Raw genomic sequence first — 24,593 nt, 5'->3', positions numbered from 1 at the left:
TATATCTATACAATGGAATGTTATTCGGCCATAAAAAGGAATAAAATACTAATACATGCTACATGAATGACCCTCAAAAACACTGTGCTAAGTGGCCATGGCTGGTTGGCGCAGTTGGTTGGAGCATTGTTCCATACACCAAAATGTTGCAGTTGCAATCCCTAATCACAGCACATAGGCTACAGGTTCAATCCTCAGTTGGGGTGCATATGAAAGCCAACTAATCAATGTTTCTCTTTCACATTGATGTTTTTCTCCCTCTCTCTCCCCGCTCCCACCCCCTTCTTCTCTCTCTAAAATCAATGAGCATATCCTTGGGTGAGGATTTTAAAAAATTATACTAAGTGAAAGAAGGTAGTCACAAAAGACCTCTTATTACATGATCCTATTCATATAAACTATCTACAATAGGCAAATCTATATATTGTACAATATAAAGTAAATTAGTGGCTGCCTTAACCTGAGGGTGAAGAGAAATGAGGAATGACTGTTAGTGGGCACAGGGTTTTTTTGGGGGGTAATGAAAATTCTTTAAAATTAAATTGTGGTATTACTGTGAACCTAAAACTTCTTTAAAAAGTCTACTTTAAGTACAATATAGGGAATATAGTCAATAATATTGCAATAGCTATGTATGGTCCCAGGGGAGAACTGGAAATATCAGGGGGACACCTTGTAAAGCATATGATTGTGTAATCACTGTGCTGTACATTTGAAACCAATGTAAAATAATACTGAAAGTGAACTATAATTGAGAAATAAAAAAATAAATTAAAAATGATGAAAAATATCTATTAAAATTAGATTGTGGGGATGATTGCACAACTCTGTAAATACAGTATTGTAAATAATACTGTATACTTTTAATGAGTGAATGTTATGGCAGGTAAATTATATCTGAATCATTAAATAAATATAAATGAAGATTTAGACGATTTTGTCATATATGTTTATTTAGCTCATGATGCATGTGGTAGGCAATACTAACAGAATTAGAGAACTCAATTGCCATGCATAACACAACGTAAAGGATCAGTAAATCATAACACATTGTAAGGGATCGGTAAATGTTTGCTGAATTTGTTGAATATACAGGTTTTAATTTTTAATTATTTATAAGAAATTAATGTTCTTTCTTTTGTATACAGTTTTATGAATTTTAACACATGTATGCTGCCTTCATGTTACCATCACCAAGATCAAAATACAGAACAGTCCTAACCACCCCAGAAAAATTTCCTCGTGCTATCTTTTTATAGTCATCTTTCCCCCTACCCATAACCTTTGGCAAACAATAATCTGTTATCTATCATTATAGTTTTGTCTTTTCAAGGATGTCATATAAATGGAACCATATAGTGTATAACTTTTGACACTGGCTTCTTTCACTTAGTATAATGCCAACTTGTTGTGTGTCTCAGTTCATTTCTTTTATTGCTGAGTAGCATCTCATTATATGGATAGATCATAGTTTATCTGTTCATCCTTTGAAGAATATTTGAGTTGCTTCTAGTAAGGGAAGTTATGGCTAGAGCTGCGATAAGCATTTGTGTACATAAGATTTCATTTCTTTAAGGTAAACACCCAGGAATGGGTCAGGTGGTACATGTACAAGAAACTGCAAAACTATTTTCCACAGTGACTATATTACTGGCATTTCCTTCAGCAAAGTTTGAGGATTTCAGTTGCTTTTTATCCTCACCAGTACCTAGTATTGTCAGTATTTTTAATTTCAGGTATTCTAATAGGTATGCAGTGGCATCTCATTCTGGTTTTAATTTGCATTCCTTAATGGCTAATGATGTTGAACACCTTTTCATATTCTTATTTATCATACTTAATTCCCCTTTAGTAAAGCATCTATTCAATTTTTTTGCCCATTTTTAAAAAATTAATTAATTTTTTCAAATGCATTTGTCTCCGCCTTCCCCCCACCACATCCCCCTGCCCCTCTCCTCCCTCTCCTTCCCTCAATCTTTTCCCACTTTGGCTGTGTCCATGAGTCCTTGCTATATGTTCCTTGACTTGCTCCTTCCCTTCCCTTCCTTTTCCCCTGCCCACCCCTCCCTCCTTTCCTCTTGCTTCTGTTAGTTTCTTTTTTTTTCAGTGTTGCTGGTCTTATTTTCCTTGCATCTTTGTTTTGTTGGCTAGGTTCCACTTATAGGTGAGATCATATGGTATTTGTCTTTCGCCCCCTGGCTTATTTTGCTTAGCATAATGCTCTCTAGTTCCATCCATGCTGTAGCGAAGGGTAGCAGTTCTTCTTTTCTTTCTGCTGCATAGTATTCCATTGTGTAAATGTACCATAGTTTTTTGATCCAATCATCTACTGATGGGCATTTAGGCTGCTTCCAACACTTGGCTATTGTAAATTGTGCTGCTATGAACATTGGGATGCATAGGTTCTTCTGAATTGATGTTTTGGGATTCTTAGGGTATAGTCCCAGCAGGGGAATCACTGGATCAAAAGGCAGTTCCATTTTCAGCTTTTTGAGGAAATTCCACACTGCTTTCCACAGTGGCTGCACCAGTCTGCATTCCCACCGACAGTAGACTAGGGTTCCCTTTTCTCCACAGCCTTGCCAGCACCTGTTGCTTGTTGATCTGTTTATGATGGCCTTTCTGACTGGTGTAATGTGGTATCTCATTGTGATTTTGATCTGCATTTCTCTGATGGCTAGTGATGCCAAGCATCCTTTCAAATGCCTCTGGGCCCTCTGTATCTCTTCCTTGGAAAAGTGTCTGCCCAGGTCCTTTGCCCATTTTTTGATTGGATCATTGGTCTTCTTGGAGTGGAGTTGTGTGAGTTCTTTATATATTTTGGAGATCAAACCTCTATCTGATGTATCATTAGCAAATATATTTTCCCATACGACTGTTTCTCTTTTTGTTTTGCTAATGTTTTCTTTAGCCATGCAGAAACTTCTTATTTTGATGAGGTTTCACTTGTTTATTCTTTCCTTTATGTCCCTTGCTTTAGGAGACATATCAGTGAAAAAATTGCTGCGTGGGATATCTGAGAGTTTCCTGCCAATGTTCTCCTTTAGGACTTTGATGGTGTTGCGACTTATATTTAAGTCTTTTATCCATCTTGAGTTTATTTTTGTGTATGGTGTCAGCTGATGATCCAATTTCAATTTTTTGCATGTAGCTGTCCAGCTCTCTCAACACCATTTGTTGAAGAGGCTATTATTACTCCATTTTATGCTTCTGCCCCCTTTGTCAAATATTAGTTGCCTATATAGACCTGTGCTTATTTCTGGGCTTTCTATTCTATTCCACTGGTCTGTGGGTCTGTTCTTGTGCCAGTACCAGATTGTTTTGAGTCTAGTTCTTTGCCCATTTTTACCTGGTTGTTTTTTGTTGTTGAGTTTTGAGAGTTCTTATTATTCTGGAAATAAACCCTGTGTCAGATGTATGTTTTGCATATATTTTCTTTTGGTTCTTTTCCTTAACAGTGTCTTTCATAGAACATATGTTTTTTATTTTGATTAAAAATTAATCAGAAAATGAAAAGTTCCATTTATCAAGATTTTTTGATAAATCATGGTTTGGTGCCATATCTAAAAACTCTTTACCTAACTTCAGGTCATAAAGATTTTCTCCTCTGTTTTCTTCTAAAAGTTTTATAGTTTTATATTTTACATTCAGATCTATGATCCATTTTGAGTTGATTTTTATACATTTGAGGTTTAGGTCAAGTGTTCATTTTTTTTAAAATGATGACCAACTATTCTAACGCCATTTTTTTAAAAAGACTATCCCTTCTCCATTGAATTTTTTTTTTGGTACCTTTGTCAAAAATATAATAGCCTTATTTGTGTGGACCTATTTTTGGACTCTTATTGGTCTATGTGTCTACCCTTTCACTAATCAGGTTGGATTTTTAAACAATCAAGAACTACTGTTTATTATACCCATATTGTACAAATAAGAGTAACAACAAACACTGGGAAGATGTTTACTTACCTCTTCATAATATACAGCTGCCATTTCAAAGTTCTCATTGACTTCTGCTTCAAAGGCAAAGAGTCGAAGCTGTTCACTACTTGTATGAATGATTGGGACAGCACCTTGGACATCATCTGGCTTGGTCTTGTCAACATCAAGATGTTAGACAAACAAAATTAAGCAATTACAAGTAGAGAAGTTTTATAAGGATAAACCAGATGTGAGACTCCAGTCATGAGGTCTAAAATGATACGGAGGTTTCTTGCAGTCTTGACAGCACAGTAAGAGAGTGGCAGTGAAACAAGAGAGAAACATCAATAGTGAAAGAGAAGCTCAATTATCTAACTGCTATGGAAGTGAGTAAAAATTACTTAGGGCAGAACTGCTCTCCTCAATCCTCAGGGAAGTCAGTACCTCTAACACTTTTTCTAGTGTACAGGACAAATATAATTTTTTAGGTGTTCATCATGAAAAAATTGACACACACTAACTAGAGTCTTCAAATATCAAGAAAAACAGGAGAGTAAAGGTAAAGCTTTGGAAGCTATATCTATACTTTTAGTGAGATATATAGACAGAGAGACCCTACAAAGAAAATATTATAGAAATGGCCAGAAATGTAGGAGGACACCCAGAAAAATGATATGTCTTGTACACCCAGATAGGAAAGTAAGTCTTGTATAATAACTAATCTGGATCAGAAGCTGTGACCAAGGAAGGCCCTCCAAAAGTCCTTAGTTAGAAGTAAAAATAATATCAGTGACTTTAAAAAGTAGAGTTGTTTAGGGATGGGAAAAGTAAAGCCAGATTTGAGATGGGCCAAAAAGAACTTCTGATAATTAATTAATTAATGCCTCTGTTCTTTGTTCTTTTTAATTTTGATGATCTTAACATCCAAATCCCTCCAGGAACACACTTCCATACCAAAACCAAAAGTACTCTACCTCTACTAACCCACTACCAGAATCCACATTCAAGCCTGCTGCCCTTTGGCCACTCAGTCCCCTTAAAACTGCTCTCTGACTCCATTTCCTTCCCTTCCAATATGCCTATAATTTCCCAAGTGGATAAACCTAGACTTCATGATCATCCATATATACTATTCTATCACCAGCATACTCAAGTCCCAGGCATCCTTTTCTTCCTGCAATTGTCCTGAAAACTCTCAAATTAAAACACTCCTACAATCTGACTCTATTTGTAGGTAGGAGCTGATATTTGGTCCTGAGGAAAACTGCACACACATAGAGATATCTGAGCTGCCACAGACTCTTCTGGTATTCAGTCTTAGCTGAAGGCCTTTGATACCCTCGGCAATCTATGCATTTGTCCTTGTTCAGCAATGTATGTCATAATGCTATGCAGTATCTAAATTTTTTTCTCTTTCTTCAAACTTTTCATTCAATCCTTATCCCAGTCACTTTCAGTAAAGACGTTACTTCACAAAGGAAATAGAAATCATCAGGCAAGAAATCCCTCAACTTTTGAACCCTACACCTACATTGTATTTCTGCATCCATCGTATATCTTTCCTTTCAGCCTCAGAGGAAGAGGCAGAACACAAACTTCCGTGTTTCAAGGTTAATCCTTCCATCTAAATGCTTAACCCTTTCCCACTTTTAAACCCTGGGCTTGCCATTGATTATCCCCTTTCCCTCTATTTTCACATTATCCCGGTCTGCTGCGTCCTTTTTCCAAACCAGTGCACACACTAAGGGTTTTTCCATCTTTTAAAAAAAATCTCCGTAATTTCTAGCTACTACTTTCCAACTTCTTCCCTTTATCTTCCAACTTTTTGAATTTATATTCACTTGTTTCCTAACTATTCATTTACTTCTCAATTTGGTATAATTTGAATCCACTCAATTAGTCCAATGAAACTGTTATATAAAGGTTAATAATAACCTCCTTATTGTTAAATCCAATGAAAATTTTTCAAATTGTTTCCCCCCCCCAGTTTTATTGAGATTTAATTGTCATGCATCACTGTATGAGTTTAACGTGCACTGCATGATAGTTTGACTTACATATACTGTGAAATGCTTATTGCAGGAAGTTTAGTTAGCATCCATCATCTCATATAGATACAATAAAAAGAGAAAGCAAAAAGAAAAAATCTTTTTCCTTGTGATAAAAACTCTTAGGATTTACTCTTTTAACATAAACCTTCATATATATCATACAGCAGGGTTAACTATAGTACTGTATATTATATCCTTAGTACTTATTTATCTTACAACTGAAGGTTTGTACCTTTTAACTAACTTCTCCTTCTCCCACCCCAGATTTTGTCTTTCTTGAATTTCTAGGAACATTTGATAATGTTGACCACTTTTTCTTCTTAAAATTTTTATCCCCTAGCTTCTTTAATACATAAGTCCTCTGGCTCTTTTGCCTTTTTAACAATTCACTTGCCTCTTTCATTAATTCTTTTACTCATCCATCCCTTAAATGTTGGTGTTTCCTAGGTTTCTAGCACCAGCTCGCTTTTCTCTCTACTCATGTTTTTCTTGGCAGCTTCGTCTATGACCATAGTTTAACTGGCATCTGTATATTCATGGCTCATCAAATTTCATCTCCAGATCCTATCTCTCTTTTGAGTAAAATCCCACTATAACCAAAGTTCAAAATTTAATTCAACATCAATTGTCTCCCACCAAATTTACTCTTATTGTATTCCTTGTCCTGATTAATGGTACTACCAGCTACCCAATCACTAAGACTTAAACTTGAGAATCTTTTACTTCTTTTCCTCCATACAATGTAATAATCAGTTAACACCTTTTAACAATGTTAACAATTTTAACACCTTTAACCCATTCTATATACTTCTATCAGAATATTTTTTGTACAAAGCCTCCCTCCACACTCCTGACCCCCCACCCCCACCAGTAACTGGCTTCATCTCCTATTTCTCTGTCCTTCACCACTTCAACCTCTATTCCTGAATATATGCAGTTTCTATATATACATATATCATATTCTTCCAAGCTCCCAAGCCTTTTTGATGTTCCCTATGACTCAAATGCTCTGAAGCATCCACCTGGAGAACTTCTTTTTAGCCTTCAAAGCCCAATTCAAGTATCACTCCTCTGCAAATCTCCCCGTGCAAGGTCCCAGAGTGAAGTTTATCACTTTTTCTTTAGGTCTCCCCTAACCTGCCGTACCATGGACACACTCTGTCACAGCACTTGCTTTATTCTACTTGTATTTTGTACCTGTCTCCTCTACTAGACAGGGGCTCCTTGGGGACATAAGGCAACAATAATTGCCACTTATCTCATACTCAATTGCTTTCCAAATAAAATCATCCAAATCATCTGTGCCCAAAGCAGGGTTGCACTCTAAATCCTAGGATACTGGACACTCCTCTCCTACCTCTTCCAGGAAGCCTAAAGAAAGTGAAAGAAAGCTGATGGTGGCAGAGAAGGAAAAAAACAGTGAAGGAAAGAGCAAATAGAATAGGGGGGGTTAAGGAAGCATACATTTTTAAACACAGACTACCAGGGGAACAAAATGACTGATTTTGCCATTGTTTTCAAATAAACCACAACTGCAAATTTTTTTAAATGAGCAAGTGAAGGTAAGATACAAACTGTGCAAATAATATATACGAACAAATGGGAGAAAAGTAGACCACCCTAACATAGAAAAGTCACATTTCAAATGTCATTGTCATTGAGGTATGGTATCTGAAAACTCATAGGTTTTTCTTTGTTTTGTCTGTCTTAAAGGCAAAAAGTGAGAATTGCATACATGCACAGAATAAACAGAATGATTATTTTGGTTCATAATTTAAATAGCCTATTTTATCTATTTTTTAAACCCATAATATTTATGACAGTTTGAAGTTAATTTTATAGAAAGTTGAAAGAGCATACACCCTGTTCTCTTGAAAGTTAGCCACATATTTAGACAGTTTCTTAGTCATCTTTACTTTCAGTGCCTAGCGCAGAGCAGATACCTTAATAAATGTGTGTAGAATTAAGAAAGAAAAGAAATAAGGAAGAAAGGAATTATTCAGAAGAAACCCTGATGCCCTACAGAGAAAAGGAAGGGCTCTTATTTCTTGAACACCTACCTGGTTTAAGGCTACATGCATCTGATCCACCAAGAACACATAGAGCTCACTAATGAATGTCTGCAGTTCCTCCTGGCTTTCAAATGATGTTGTTTTCAAGTACTTCTCTCTCACAATCTTTACCACAGCATGCTGCAAGAGACACAGATCACCCGTCTACTAACAGAGTCCAGCACCATGCTGACAGCACAGGCCTCCATTGAGCTTCTGTTCTAAGGCTCAGCAGGATTTCAGAAGGTAATTGATTTCTCCCTTGGTGACTGCTAGAGTGTTGGGTCTCTGATTTTCCCCAAATTAGCATACTCTATATGACTTCTTTTCTTGATGTGACCATCATCACTAACACGGTCAATGCAGGACTTGTATTGTGTGAAGAGAGTCATAAAGCTGAAGAAAACCTTAGCATTAGGTTTATGCATTATGTCTCTTATGATGGCTACATGATTCAAGGGAAAAAGGCCTGATCTGAGAATTTAGAGAATGGAATTCCGATTTTAATTCTGCCACTGTAAAATCTCATAGATTATTTTATACTTGGAACTTCGGTTTCTTTATTTGTTAAATAGATATGTACTTCTGGTATTACTATCTTACTTCAGAAGATGATTGAAAAGCCAAAAATCAACAATAGGTAGTGAAGCTCAAAATGCTGTACAAATAACATATTGCTATAGCCATGACAGCTTCTTCTTTTTCCCCCCCTAAGCTAACATTATTGCCAGGTTTTATTCTAAGCACTTTCCATGAATTACATTATTTATTTCTCATAATGACCCCATGTGATAAAATCAATATTATCCCTCATTGTTAGGCAAAGAAATTGAGGCTCAGAGAGGAAAGAAGTGACTTGACTAAGATCATCTATCTAGTAATAGTAGAACCACAATCGAACTGAAATGTGACCATGCCACCTATTGAGAACAGTCTCTTGCCTCTATGAGCATCAGTTGTTTTTTATTATATTGCGTTCTTTGTATTTTTTTTTTAGTACAATACAGGGCACATAGTAAATGTGTATAGAGAAGCAGTGCAGTATAGCAGTAAGGAACATGATTTCTGGAGCCAGACTACCAGAATTTGAGTCCCATCTTTGACCTTTACTAGCTCTGTGACCCTGGGCAAATTACTTAACCAACTAATGTTGCACTTCTCCATCTGTAAAATGGGGATTACCTCCATCATAGGGTTGTTGTGGGGATTAAATTAGTGAAATCTGAAGCATTTAAGAATTTGTTTGGTATACAGTACACACTCAATAAATGTTAGCCATTATCACCCTGACTGTTGTGTATCAATTGCAAAGTAAATGTTCTTGCAAAATAAAAGGCTGCTGGTTTGATTTCTGGTCAGGGCACATGCCTGGGTTGCAGGCTTAGTTGGTTGTCAGAGTATGCGCAAGAAGCAACCAATCTCTCTCACATCAATGTTTCTTTCCTTCTCTTTCTCCCTCCCTTCCCTCTCTCTAAAAATAAATAAAAAGTTAGCCATTATTATTCAGGAAATTATTATTTGGTAAATATTTCTCAAATCTTAGTGACTGTATGGACTAGGGAAAGGTTTGTAATAGGAGACAGAGATAATTATTCATGGACTCAGTACACAGTACACAGTTTCTGCCTGCTTGAACAACATGAAATCTGGCTCAAAATCTGGCCTAGCCCCAAGTGAAGAATCAATTTCTTAAAAGTGTGCACTTGAAAATGATGCTGAACCCTTCCATGGCTCTCCAGGAATGGAGCTTCTCTTCACATTCCAACATGGAGAACATAGGCCTCTTCAGCAATAGCAAGAAAGGTGGGAGCATAGCAGGACATAACCACAGAAAAAAATGACAACTAGGTATGTGAGAAGATGCTGCATAAAATCCATGGAATAATTAAATAAATGAATGTTTACCTTGAGTTGTTCTTTGAAAGCAAAATATTTTCCAGAGCAATTAAGTTCATAGTTGAGCTGGCATTTCTGTTCCTCCAGGGTTTCACTATCTATATCGCTCTCCAGTTTGGCCACCTGTTTTCCAAACATCCTGTGATACTCATCCAGAATGGCTCTAGAAATGTTCTTGATCTGCATGTGGTAGTCATTCACTGCCTAGGAAAATACAAACTGTCTGGAAAATAGACCTCAAAGAGGTCAAGATGTGGACTGGAATTCTGAAACTGGATTGTGTTTTATGTTCAGTAATATTTTAGGTATAAATTACTCTTTTCTTCCCAGCTCAGAGACGACCAGCTAAAGATTAAATACCAAATACTATTCACTGCAATCCACTTGTCACAAATAGAAACAGGAAGGAAAATATGTGAAGCTACAATTTCTCACCCCTTCTGAAAAACACATTGAAGAACCCTTGTTTTACTTTTAAATGATGCACTCAACACCGCACTATTTATGGTTTCACCTTGGCTTTGGCACTTACCTTCTCGGCTCCTCCTGTCCTGCGGGCAATAGGTGGCCTTGGAGGAATCAGTTCCTTGACCCTGTATCAGGAAACAGCTTTATTACCTGCAGATTCATGTTCTCTTATTTCCTACCACTAAAGAGTCTGCAGGGGGAGATCTAAGGTCTGTTCCCCCATTACACTTGAGCACTGTGCTGTTCTCTCATGTAAAAGCCTAGACAGTATGAACCCCAGAACAGTATTTAGCTGTGGACTAGGTAAGAAGGAAGCAAAGAAACAGTTACTTAGAGAGAGTAGCTAGGTAGAACTTTTGGCTAATTTAAGCCCTGGATTTACCATTACATCTTTTTTTTTTAAACCACTGCTATGTACAAGGGGCTGCTTGACTCAGGGGGTTAGAAAGAAATGGGTGTTCCAATTTTAGGTGCACTCAGTAGAATCTCTGAAAGCATAAAGTTTTGGAAATTTAAACGGTATAGGCAAGTGAAAGCTTTTCTTTCCTCTCCATCTAGGTCATAATTTATCACTGTTTTAAATTACAATAATGATTATCAGACTTTATGGTGAGTAAAAAAAATACATTTTGTCACTATCAAACTACTTATGCCAAAACTTCTATCTTCCATTTTTAGGACAGCATATAAGAACATAGATGGAATTAAGTTATAGCTTTTAAGTTTTATTTATTTTAATAGGTAATATATCTAAATGTTTCAAGGCTTAAGAGGTATGAAACAATATATAATAAACTATATCCTTCCAATCTTGTTTTCCAACTGCCCAGTTTCCTCTCCAGAGACAATGTTATTCATTCATTCATCCATTCATCTACCTAGGAGAGTGCCTGACAGAGAGTCCCATCCACCAGGCACTCTCCTAGGTGCTGGGGACAGGGCATTAAACAAAACAGACAAAAATGCTTATCTTCGTGGAGCTTACATTCTGGTGGGGAAAGATGATAAACTTAAATAATCAAGCTAAATATGTTAATGATATGTGTCATGGAAAAAATAATGCAGGAAGGCAGATAGATTATATTGGGGGCTGGAGTGGAGGAGTAGAGAAGCATATTTCATGAGAGAAAATCTTGCTGAAACAGTAACATTTGAGAGAAATGAGGAATCAAGTCATGTAGGTATCAGGGGTAAGAAAGTTATAGGAGAAGGGAACAGTAAGTGTAAAGGTCTTGCCGCAAGAGTATGCGTGGCATGTATGAAGAATAACAGGGAGGCCAATATGGCTAGACTGAAAAAGTGGGGAAAAAGTACATGCAGAATGTGTAGAACCTTGCAGGCCACTGGGTAGTCACTGGTAGTTTCTGAGCAGAGGAGTTACATGAGTTGACTTCCATTTTAATACAATCATTAGAGAATGCTGTGTTAAGAATAAACTGTCCAAATGGAAAAACAAAATGAGGTATATCCATACAATGAAATATTATTCAGCAGTGAAGAAATTAAGTACTGATACATCCTACAGTATGGATGAACCTTGATTGTATTATGTTAAATGAAAGAAGCCAGTCACAAAGAAACCACATATTGTATGACACTCCATTTAAATGAAATGTCCAGAGTTGGCAAATCTATACAGATGAAAAGGAGATAAATGGTTTATAAGGGTTAGGGGTATGGGTGGGGAAGGTTGGCATAAGTATTGGGAGGAAATGTAGAGTGACTACTAACATATATGGAGTTTCTCTTAGGGATATAAAAATATTAGAAAGTTGATTGTGATGATGGCTCAATAACTTTGTGTGTATACTAAAAGCTATTGAATTGTACACTTTAAATGGGTAGAGAGGGGACTTCTGGTCAAGATGGTGGTATAGACAGACATGGCTCACCTCTTTCCACAAGCACATCAAAATTACAACTAAAATATAGGACAACCATCACTCAGAACCATCAGAAATCCAGCTGAATGAAAATCTTACAACTACAGAATAAAGAAACCACATCCATCCAGACTGGTAGGAGGGGCACAAATGCAGAATGGGCTGGTCCCACACCCATATGTGATGGATAAAAATTTGAGAGGGATGTCTTGGGAGCAAAGAGTCTTAAGCCCACAGCAGGCCCCCCAGTGCAGGGTCCCAGTGCCAGGAAGATAAGTCCCCACAACTTCTGGCTGTAAAAATCAGTAGGGAGTAAGTCAGTGGAAGAAACTGCTGAAACCCCAAGCCATTCCTCTTAAAGAATCCACATATGGACTCACCTACTCAGACTCACTCTCTCTGAGAACCAGCACTGGGACAGCAGCTTGAAAGGCATGGGTGGTACACAGGGAGAAACTGAAGTGTCTGGCATCAAGGTGAGCAGAGGCTATTGTCCCTTTTTTAAACCCTACCCCCACAGAGCCAGCAAGAAGGTGCCATATCTGAGACTCCATCAACCTGGCTAACACTGTTTGCCTCACCTTAGAGATCCTGAGACTCCACCACAAACAACTTACAGGCCTACCCAAACTGCTTTTCCATATAAATGGCTGGTCTTGACTCATGCTTCACAACTTACTAAATCCTATCAAACACCAATTCAAAAGAACCTATGCACCCCAATGTTTATAGCAGCACAATTTACAATAGCCAAATGCTGGAAACAACCTAAGTGCCCATCAATAAATGAGTGGATAAAAAAACTATGGTATATTTACACAATGGAATACTATGCAGCAGAAAGAAAGAGAAAGAAAGAAAGAAAGAAAGAAAGAAAGAAAGAAAGAAAGAAAGAAAGAAAGAAAGAAAGAAAGAAAGAAAGAAAGAGCAGGATACTACCTTTTGCAACAGCATTGATGGAACTGGAGAGCATTATGCTAAGTGAAATAAGCCAGGCAGTGAAAGACAAATACCATATGATCTCACCTACAAGTGGAACTTAATCAACAAAACAAACAAGCAAGAAAAATATCACCAGCAATATTGAAAGAAAAAACAAAGCAACAGTAATGAGAAGGAAGGAGGAAGGCGGGTAATGGGGAAAAGAAGGGGAAAGGTCAAATCAAGAAACATGTATAAAGAACCCATGGACAAAGCCAAAGTGGGGAAGTACTGAGGGTGGGGCAGTGGAAAGTGGTGGCAGGAAAATGGAGAAAAATGTATTTGAACAATAAAAAAAAAGAGAAATACTATCAAACAAACAACAGCTGGCCTCAGTGAGCCCCAGGATAAGCACTAGCAGCAGCCAGCCTAGATTCACAGCTTGTCTTCACCTGGGAATCTCCAAGCACAGTAAAAGTAGCAGTCATCTCAGATTTCTTTATAGCTCAGGTAGAGTGACCCCGGGGAAAACACAGGTGGGAACTGATCTTAGCCTGCACCACCTGGGAAACCGCAGGGCCAGCACACCCAGTGGACAGCTACAGACCACGTTGAAGCACCACCACCCCGCCCCTATATAGCTGATCCTCCACGGAGGGCAGAGGATGGTGGTCAGTTGCCATGGCCAGTCCTTGCAGATGACTGGCCTGGGTAAATCACTCCCACTGATCTTCTAACAGCAACCAATTCAACAAGAGGAGGGTATACTCAGCCCACATGGAGGACACACCTCCCCACTGATCTTCTAACAGCAACCAATTCAACAAGAGGAGGGTATACTCAGCCCACATGGAGGACACACCTCCAGTACCCAGCTTGGGTGATAGGGGGGTTGTACCACTGAACCCCACAGGACAACTACTACAATAGGCCACACTACCAAGACATGCAGTCAAAGCAGCTCTATCTACTATAGTTTGCTGTGTATAATGTGCACTTTTATGACCAAATTTTTGAGGGAAAAATAAGGATGAACATTATAGGTAGTACTAATTCCATATCTATATAAAAGTTTTTAATTCTTTTACTTACGCTTGCATTAAAAGTGTAATTCTAGAAAGCAATAATGATATCTGTATGCAAAATAATACCCTGGAATACAATAATTGGTTTTGTTTCTAAATAAAAATAAATAAATAAATAAATAAATAAATAATTGAATTAAAAATTAAAATGAAAGATTTTTTTCCCTGAAAGTTTGGGACAAAAATGTGGGTGTGCATTATACATGGGAGCATGTTGTACATGGCAAAATATGGTATACATAGAAACAAACACAGGGAGTCTGCCAAAACAAAGAAACAAAGAAAGATGGCCCAAACAGATCAAAACTCCAGAAAAAAAAAAATTAAACAAAATGGAGATAAGCAATCTATCAGATACAGAGTTCAAAACACTGATTATAAAAATGCTCAAAAAACTTAGTGAGGACCTCAGGAGCATAAAAAAGACCCAGTCAGAAACAAGGATTCACTAACTGAAATAAAGAAAAATTTACAGGGAAACAACAATAGAGTGAATAAAGCCAAGAATCAAATCAATGATTTTGAACATAAGGAAGCAAAAAGCAACCAATCAGAACAACAACAAGAAGAAAAGCATCCAAAAAGAAACAAAGATAGTGTTTCTAAGCAGCCTCTGGGACAGCTTCAAACATTCCCACATTTGCATCATAGGGGTGCCAGAAGGAGAAGAGAAAAAGCAAGAAATTGGAAATCTATCTGAAAGAACAATGAAAGAAAACTTTCCTAATTTGGTGAAGGAAATAGACATGCAAGTCCAAGGAAGCACAGAGTCCCAAACAAGATGGATGCAAAGAGGCCCCTCCAAGACACATCATAATTAAAATGCCAAAGGTTAAAGATGAAGAGAGAATCTTACAAGCAGTAAGAGAAAAGAAGTTAGTTACCTACAGGGAAGTCCCCATACGACTGTTAGCTGATTTTTCTAAAGAAACTTTGCAGGCTAGAAGGAATTGGCAAGAAATATTCAAAATAATGAAAAGCAGGGACCTACAACCAAGATTGCCCTACGAAACAAAGCTATCATTTAGAATTGAAGGGCAGATAAAGAGCTTCCCAGACAGAAAAAACTAAAGAAATTCATCATTATCAAACTATTATTATATGAAATATTAAAGGGATTTATTTAACAAAAAGAAGATCAAAACTATAAATAATAAACCGCAAAAAATATAAATCTATCAACAATTGAATCTTAAAAAAACCAAACTAAGCAAACAAGAAGAACAAAGACAGAATCATGGATACAGAGAGTGTTTTGATGGTTGCCAGGTATAAGCAGGGGTGGGGGATTTTTGAAGGACTGAGGGGATTAAGAAGTACAAATAGGTAGTTACATAACAGCCATGGGGAAGTAAAGTACAATATAAGAAATGCAGTAGCCAAAGAACTTATATACATGACCCATGGACATGAACAATGGTGGGGGGATTGCCTGAGGGAGTGGAGGTTGCTGGGTAGAAGGGGGCAAAGGGAGAAAAATCAGGACAACTGTAATAGCATAACCAATAAAATATAATTTACAAAATAAACAAATAAAAATAAGAAAATAAAAAATAAATGGGTAAAGAGATTGGTATGCAAATTATTTCTCAATAAAGCTGTTATTTGAAAAATAAAGAAGGAAACTGAAAAGTTGGATGGTAGAGATTAGTATGGCACTGACCAGAGAGTTTCTGAGAAAGAGACATACAAATATCAAGTTCAGGAGAGAGGTCCAGGTGTCATATATAAAATTGGGAGCCATCAGCATATAGATAGTATTTAGAGTCATGAGACTAAATAGAAACCAAGGGAGTGAGTGTAGATTGAAAAGAAGTTCAAGGACTGAGCTCTAAGGAACCCCAACATATAGACTAAAGAGATAAAGAAGCCAGAGAGGTAGAAATGAAACCAAGAAAGTATGGTATTCCAAAAACCAAGTAAAGAAAGTGGTTTAAGGTACACTTAGTTGTTAAATACTAACAGCTCACATAACTATTGAGAATGGACCATTGAACTTAACAATATGCTCATCATTAAAGGCCTTGCTAAGAACACTTATCTGAAAAGAAGTTACTAGAAGCAAATTACTAGGTTAAATGATACATGCATTTATATTTTAATATCTATTACCAAATTGCCTTCCATAGTTGTGCCAATTTATACACTCACTAGTTTATGTGAGAAAGCCTGTTTCCCAGATATCCTCATCAAAAACATAATGAGTTATCAAGACATTTTGCTCTACAATGAAAAAAAAAGTATTTCAGGGTAGTTTTAACCTGCATTTCTTTTATTATGAAAGCAATTGAGCTGCTTTTTCATATACTTAAGAATGCATTAAATTTATGTATATACAGGGTAGGGTAAAAGTAGATTTACAGTTGTCTGTATGGAAAATAATACAATAATCAATAAACAATACAATAATAAACACTGTGATTCACATATTTCTAATTTTGCCCAACCCTGTATTATTATACATTGGCATAGATTCAGCAGTTGGTACACACATACCTCAGCTAGGAACAAAAGGCAACTTATCTTTTATGAATATTGGGCCTAATTTTCTATCATTGCCATTCTAATTAACCTTTGCTCTATAATATCGTCACCTGGGCTAACTTGGAGGAGAAATCTGCCCTCCATCGATAAAAAGTCAAAAGAGATAAAAACAACCATGAATTTTTAAAAATGTTCATCAATACAGAGAACAGATTGGCGGTTGCCAGAGGCAAAGTATAGGGGGTAGGTGAAATGGGTGAAGGGGTCAAAAGGTATAAACTTACAGTTATAAAATAAATAAGTTATGGAGATGTAGTATACAGCATGGTGACTTTAGTTAATAATACTGTACCATATATTTGAAAGTTGCTAACAGATTAAATCTAAAAGGTCTCATCACGAGAAAAAATAATTTTTTGTAACTATGTACGGTGATGGATGCTAACTAAAGTTATTGTGGTGATTATTTTGCAATGCATACAAATACTGAATCATTATGTTGTATGCCTGAAACTAATCCATCTACTTGATGCAGAGTTCAAAACACTGGTTATAAAGATGCTCAAGGAACTTAGTGAGGACCTCAACAGCATAAAAAAGAACAGTCAGAAATACACTAATTGAAATAAAGAAAAATTTACAGGGAGTCAACAGCGAAGTAGATGAAGCCAAGAATCAAAAAGCCAAGAAGCAAAAACCAAGCAATCAGAATAGCAAGAAGAAAAAAGAATTTAAAAAAGAAAAAATGAGGATAGCATAAGGAGCCTCTGGAACAACTTCAAGTGTACCAGCATTTTCATCATAGGTGTGCCAGAAGGAGAAGAGAAAGAGCAAGAAATTGGAAACTTATTTGGAAAAATAATGAAAGAAAATTTCCTTTATTTGGTGAAGGAGGTAGACATGCAAGTCCAGGAAGTACAGAAAGTCCCAAACAAGAGGGATGCAAAGAGGACCACACCAAGACACATAATAATTAAGGTGCCAATGGTTAAACATAAAGAGAGACTCTTAAAAGCAGCAAGTGAAAAAAAGTTAGTTACCTATAAGGGAGTTCCCATAAAACTGTCAGTTGATTTCTCTAAAGAAACTTAGCAGGCTAAAAGGGATTGGTAAGAAATATTCAAAGTCATGAATGCAGAGACCTACAGCCAAGATTGTTCTACCCAGCAAAACTATCATTTAGAATCAAAGGGCAGATAAAGAGGTCCCCAGACATGAAAAAGGTAAAGGAGTTCATCATCACCAAACTGTTACTATATGAAATGTTAAAGGGACTTATTTAAGGAAAAGATAAAAAATATGAACAATAAAATAGGAATAAATACATATCTATTGACAAACTAAAAAACAAACTAAGCAAACAAGCAGAACAGAAACAGAAGCCTAGATACAGAGAATGCTTTTATGGTCACTAAAGGGTAGGGAGTTCTGGGGGAATGGGTGAAAAGGTGAAGGGTTTAAGAAGTACAAATTGGTAGTTGAAGAATAATCACGGGGGTGTACAGTACAGTATAGTAAAGGGAGCAGCCAAAAAAGGTATATGCATGACCCAAGGACATGAACTATGGTGTGGAGATTGCCTGAGGGAGTAGGGTGTGATTGTTGGGGGAGGGGGGCAAAGAGGGAAATATTGGTACAACTGTAATAACGTAATCAATAAAGTGTAATTTTAAAAACTCACAGAAAAAAAAAAAAGAATGGATTTAAACAACAGTATAAAGCCATTTGACCTAATAGATATGTATGGAGCATTCCATTCCACCTAACATCACAGAATATATATTCTTCTCAAGTGCACATGGAACAGTCTGCAGGCTAGCCCATATGTTAGGCTACAAAACAAACCTCAATAAATTTTAAAGGACTGAAATCATATAAAATATCTTTTCTAATTACAATGAAATGAAACTAGAAATCAATAATTGGAAGAAAATCAGAAAATTCACGAATATGTGAAAATTAAACAACACATTTTTAAATAGTAGATCAAAGAATATCTCACAGGGAAATTAGAAAATACTTTGAGATGAATCAAAACAAAAACACAACATACCAAAATTTATGAAATACAGTGAAAGAAGTATTCAGAGGGAAGTTTATAGCCCTAACTCATACATTAAAAAAAAGAAAGCTCACAAATCAATGATTTAACTGTATACCTTACAGAACTAGAAGAGGAAAGCAAACTGAACCCAAAGCTCTCCGAAGGAAGGAAATAATAGGATTATAGTAGATAAATAAATAGAGAAAAGAAATGTAATAGAGAAAATCAATAAAACAAAAAGTCTAGTTCTTTGAGAAGATCAAAAATATTGGTAATTCTTAGGTAGAAGTACCAAAGAAAAAACCAGACTCATATTACTAAAATCAGAAATGAAGGTGGAGATATTACTCTCCTTTTTACAAAGAAAAAAATAATAAGAGAATGGCATGAACAATTGTACCTCAACAAATTGGATAACCTAGAAAAAATGGACAACTTCCTAGGAAAACAATCAAAGCACTATGGTACAATATAAAAAGATTCTAAAATTATATATAAATATATGCAACATGGGATGTGTGTTTGTATAATATAGGGTCTTTACAATAACACTAAAAGGATAAATCCAAGGTGTTAAAAGTGGTTATCAGTCAGTGAGTAGGAGAAATCCGTGTGTCTTTATACTTTCTTGCCAATCTCAATTTCTCAAAATTTTTGTAATAGGCATATATTGCTTTTGTAGTAAGAAAACATAAGAAACTTAATCTGGAAAAAAACAGCAAATTGATGTTTAGCCCAAGGGAAATTAAATTTATGGGCACAAACTGACTTCCTTTTTTTATACCTGAATTGTTTTTGCAAACAAGTATGAGAACCTTTGCTACATACCGTCTGGCTAGCTCCTCTGGCATTCGCTTTGGAACCAAGGCTTTGTCCAACTGAATCTCCAACACAATGTATGTCCCTGCTTCTACATATTGCTGTAAAGATATTTTTTTTTCTAATTTATTCTTTTCAGGAAAACATATTTATGAAAAATTTTAGTAACATAAGATAATGTTCACAATATAATAAGTGAGAGAACTTATATAGTGTAACCTTAACTGGACAGAGAAACAGCAACAGTAGTTACGTCTTGCAGGAAAAGGTTTTCAGTTTTATTCTTGGGAGTGTCTACCACAGCTGAAGCCCTGTTTAACTTGTTCAATACCTTTCTTGGCACTGTTTTAATTGAGTGCCATTCTTTCTTCCACAAAACCTCTCTCATGAGTCCTGCAGAAATATTTTCCTCAATAGCTTCTGACATTCTCACCCACAAGCTCTTTACTACGATCTACCATCTGCGACCTGATGGACATTTCTACTCAGACTTTTGCTAGCATCCTAAAAATAACGTGTCTAAAATCAAATATATCATTTCCCATATATTATCCTCTCTTCTGACTTTTTAAAATGATTTTGTCATCCTCCCAGAAAGTAAGGCTTGAAGCCTGAGTTATCTTTAACTTTTCTTCCTCAACACCTCAAAGCTTCCCAGTTCCACCTTGCTTTTGCAGACTTCTGACTTTAAAATCCCTTCCTTAACTCAAACTGTTATCAACACGCATCTGCACTATACGAAAAACCTATAAACTGACATCTGAGGCCTCTATCTCAACTTCAATCTCTCTTTTCCACATCCTTCCAAGAGTTCTGCCCTGATACAGACAGGAAGTCTTACTTTCACATAAGTTAAAAACCTTTAATGTGAGCCCTTAAGATGAGGCTCAAGAGTCCTTTATGATTGATAGAATTAAGCCCAAACTTTTTAGCAAGTCTTTCAAAGTCTTCTATAACCCAACTCAGTCTCTTTCTCACCTCCTAAAATCTCTCCTTTCTTTTTGTTTCTCTAAATCATTCACTGAATTAATTGACGTACCCCAATTCTGCTACCTCCCTTGTGTCTTGAATCCTGCTGTTCTCTGACCCTGAAGTGCCTCTTCCTCCATCTTCATCTGGCAAAGGATTCTCTTCACATCTTTCATTACTTAGTTTGGATGCCACCTCTTCCATGAAGACTTCTGAGTCTGCTGCATTCTAGTACTTACTAATCTGTCTCCTCAGAGCCCACACAACATTTTTATGCATACCTCTCCTATAGCATTCATCAAAATTCTGTATTACGATTATATGCTAGTTTATTTCACCCACCAGACTGTTGAGTGTCCTGAGAGCAAATGAATAAAAGCTACACATGATGTGTCTTTGTAACCCTCATAGTGCTCAATATAGTAGAAGTAATTAAAGACATATATTTTTGTTTTTTTCTAGTTATGCCATCTTTTGAATTATATGTTACCTGTAAAGAAAGAAATGCAATAAAGATTATAAAATGGTCATTAATCACACTGAGAAATTTAGTCTCTTAAATACAGCACTATATTCAAAATTTACCAGAACTATTTAATATTCACCTCATCATTGGTATTTCAAGGATATAGTTGTAGTTGCTTAGAAGCAAATGCACATTTTTGTGTAGAAATATACTTTTATAATTTTCCTAAATACCAAAACTATATCAGAACTTTATTTTTCAAAACAATTGCTTGTTTTTTTCTTACAAGTGCTAAATGAAATATTCAAAACTCTGGAAAAATTATTTCCTCTAGTCATTCTTATTGAGAACATTTACACATTTTATACACTTACATACTCAATTCCAATTGTTTCCATTTAAAATTTTTCTTTATTACTTTTCTATTAAAAAAAAAAGACATACATTTTTATGATGGAAAGAGCATTAAAGTTAATCTGATACCCACACATTTAAGTAAGTCTCAGCATGACAAAGAAATTTATCCAACATCACAAACCAGTCATGGTAAATATAGGATGGTAACTCAATGAATATTTTCCTGATCATTTTCCACTATAGCATACTACCTTGCTCAGTACAGGACTCATGAATTTAAACTTAACTTCCAACTCTTTATTCATAGTTACCTGTCCTTCTGGATTGTGGTTTAGAGAGGGTTCCATTTCCAAAGGTGTGTCTGAGCTCTGAGATTTTATACTAGATGCTTGCTGAAAGAAAATGAACACACCTTAAAAACATTTCTTAAAATGGCAGGAACAATGATCATTATGCTGCATCAAAATGCAAAGTAAATTGAGGCAATTCATCAAATGAGAAATTCGTGTAAGCCTCAGAACGTAACAAAATCAGCAAAATCATCACCTGTTCAGTCATCTACTACATCCCCAGGCCTAGGCCTTCCTTCCATATCCTTTTCTTACTATTTTATCTTCTTTCAGACTCTTAGAAATAGCTGGTTTAGACAATGGAGAGTTAATTCCTCCTAGTTTGTTATTCTGAATCAAATGGTGCCCAGCATCCCGGAACAAGCTAAATAAACACTTGGTCTGAGAAAACAAAAACAAAAAAATGCAATGAATGAATCACAGGCAAATAAAAGAATCCACATTATTCTTTAATATCATTTAGTTTTCTAGATAATGTCAACATTGTAGACACAAAGAGAGTCAGAGGAAATAAAAAACTCCATTGCATTGCCATGCTTGAACAGGTGAAACCATCACAGAAAGTTAGCTGTCCGCCACATTATTCAAGCTCTTAAAAGGAGACTTTTCAACCCAGCCCGACTGTGTATCTCATTAACTTGTTACCAGACAGCTTTTCATCTTTGACACTTAATTTCAAATTAAGTGGTAGAATTTATTTCTGTACAAGAAATTTTAACTACTACTGACCTATCGATTATGACCAGAAGAATAGGACGAGTTTAAAGTTCAAATTAAAAACTTTGCATGGGAAAATTCAACCTGCAATGGCTGGAAAGGAATCTTAACAGAAATTTTTAAATTGAACAACATGGATGAATCTAAATATAATTTATGCTGAGTGAAAGAAGCCAGCAAATTAAGTGGGAGAGTGCACAGAGGTAGGAGAGAAGGATAACAGGTAAGTCATGAGGAAACTTTGGGAATTAATGGGCGTTTTCATGATGTTGATTGTGGTGGTAGTTCCACAGATGTATACCTACATCAAAAGCTTTAAGTCATGCACTTTAAATACATGTCAGTTATTATTATATGTCAGTTATACCTCAATAAAGCTGCTAAGAAGACAGTTTGACAATATTAAAGAAAAATAGTACATACTAAACATCATTCACAATCCTACAATTACTGTATTTCATAGATTCTAAAATGCAAGCTTTTTCAAATTTTAACATCTCTGGGAAATGAGAACATTTCCTGTAAGTGGTATTGTGCAATATGTAGTCATTTGTGTCTTTTTTTCTTTCATTTTGCATAAAGTTTTTGAGGTTCATTCATGTTATAAAATATATCAGTAAAAAAAGTATTTAAAAAAATAAAAAATAAAAGGAAAATTGAAAAATCAAAAAAAATAAAATAAAAAAATAAAATGTATCAGTAGTCCATTCCTTTTTCAAGCTAGATTTATTGAGATAGATTCACATTCCATATAATTCACCCAAAATTCAATGGTTTTGGCATATTACATTATCTGTAATCCATTCCTATTCATTGTTAAATAGTATTCACTTGTATAGATATACCAAATTTTGTTTACCAATTTACCAGATAAATTGTTGTAAGTTTTGGGCTATTGTGAATAATGTTGTTATAAACATTCACATGCATGGATTTGTATAAATGCAGGCTTTCAGTTCTTTTGAGTAGGTTCCTAAGACTAATTTGCTGGGTTGCATGGTAAGCTTATATTTAACATAGATTTTTTATAATAGTTGTTCTATTAAATATTGAGAGTATAATATTGACATTTCTAAATGTTACTGTTAAATTTTCTATTTCTTTCAATTCTGTTCAGTTTTGCTTCATGTATTATTGAGGTCCTGTTGTTATATGGGTCTACATTTATAATGTATATACATATTTTACATAATAGTTTATAATTTATAAATTATATCCTTCTGATTAATTGATCCTTTGATCATTATGACATGCCACCCTATGTCTTTAGTCATGTTTCTTGTTAGAGTCTCTTGTCGGATATAAATATTGACACTCACATCTGTTACATTTTCTACCTGCATAGTATGTTTTTTCCAATTTTTTTTAATAAGGCATTTTATTTTTGTATTTTCTATTGACTTTCTTTTAGAAAGAGAGAGGAAAGGAGAGGGGGTGAAGAGAGAGAGAGAGAGAGAGAGAGATCAATTTGTTACTACAATTGCTTATGCATTCATTGGTTGCTTCTTGTATATGCCCTTACTGAGGATTGAACACACAAACTTGGCGTATCAAGACAATGCTCTAACCAGCTGAACTACCCACCTAGGGCTCTTTTCCATTCTTTTTTCAGCTTATGTATGTCTAAATCTAAGGTGCATTTGTTTTGGACAGCATATCACTGAACCTTGATATTTTAAAATCAAGTCTCATAATCTCTGTGGGGTGTTTAGACTACTCACATACAATATTATTGTTAAAATATTTGGCCTAAAGTTTTTGAAGTTCAATGGCAGAATGGCAGCAAGGCTCTATATTTAACATCCCAGTACACCAATTGGTTCCAAATATCCATTGCAAAGATGTATATACTAAAGATGCAAGTAAACCCATGTTAAAGGATAAATTTGTATAGAGTATAGATGATATCTTCTATACAATTTTTTCTTACCTTTTCATACACTGTACTGTCTAAGTAAGGGTAAACATGAAAAGCTCCCCGAATCCTCTTCACACCTGGATACAGCAATGGGACCATATTAACATAAGCCACACCATGAAATGAAAGGGAACTTTCATCATCTGTCTAAAAGAATAAAACCAGAGACCTATTAGTGTTATAGAGCAATGTA

General features: G+C 35.7%; 1 protein-coding gene across 1 annotated transcript in view; it reads right to left on the bottom strand.

Annotated features, from left to right (window-relative positions):
- The window catches only part of CFAP70 (cilia and flagella associated protein 70), a 107,205-nt gene that overhangs the window by 44,572 nt on the left and 38,040 nt on the right, over positions 1–24,593 (bottom strand). Inside the window, 9 exon segments of the mRNA XM_054572412.1 lie at positions 3,970–4,095; positions 8,033–8,164; positions 9,929–10,123; positions 10,452–10,512; positions 19,633–19,724; positions 21,727–21,807; positions 21,978–22,017; positions 22,019–22,146; positions 24,413–24,547. Coding sequence (XP_054428387.1) covers positions 3,970–4,095; positions 8,033–8,164; positions 9,929–10,123; positions 10,452–10,512; positions 19,633–19,724; positions 21,727–21,807; positions 21,978–22,017; positions 22,019–22,146; positions 24,413–24,547 — 990 coding nt within the window.

The sequence above is a fragment of the Pteronotus mesoamericanus genome, unplaced genomic scaffold (genome assembly GCF_021234165.1).
Source record: "Pteronotus mesoamericanus isolate MK-2021 breed Mesoamerican mustached bat unplaced genomic scaffold, CSHL_Meso_final contig_24, whole genome shotgun sequence".
In the NCBI taxonomy this organism is placed as follows: domain Eukaryota; kingdom Metazoa; phylum Chordata; class Mammalia; order Chiroptera; family Mormoopidae; genus Pteronotus; species Pteronotus mesoamericanus.
Note: the sequence above shows the minus strand (reverse complement) of the source record. Positions and strands in the feature narration are given on the sequence as shown.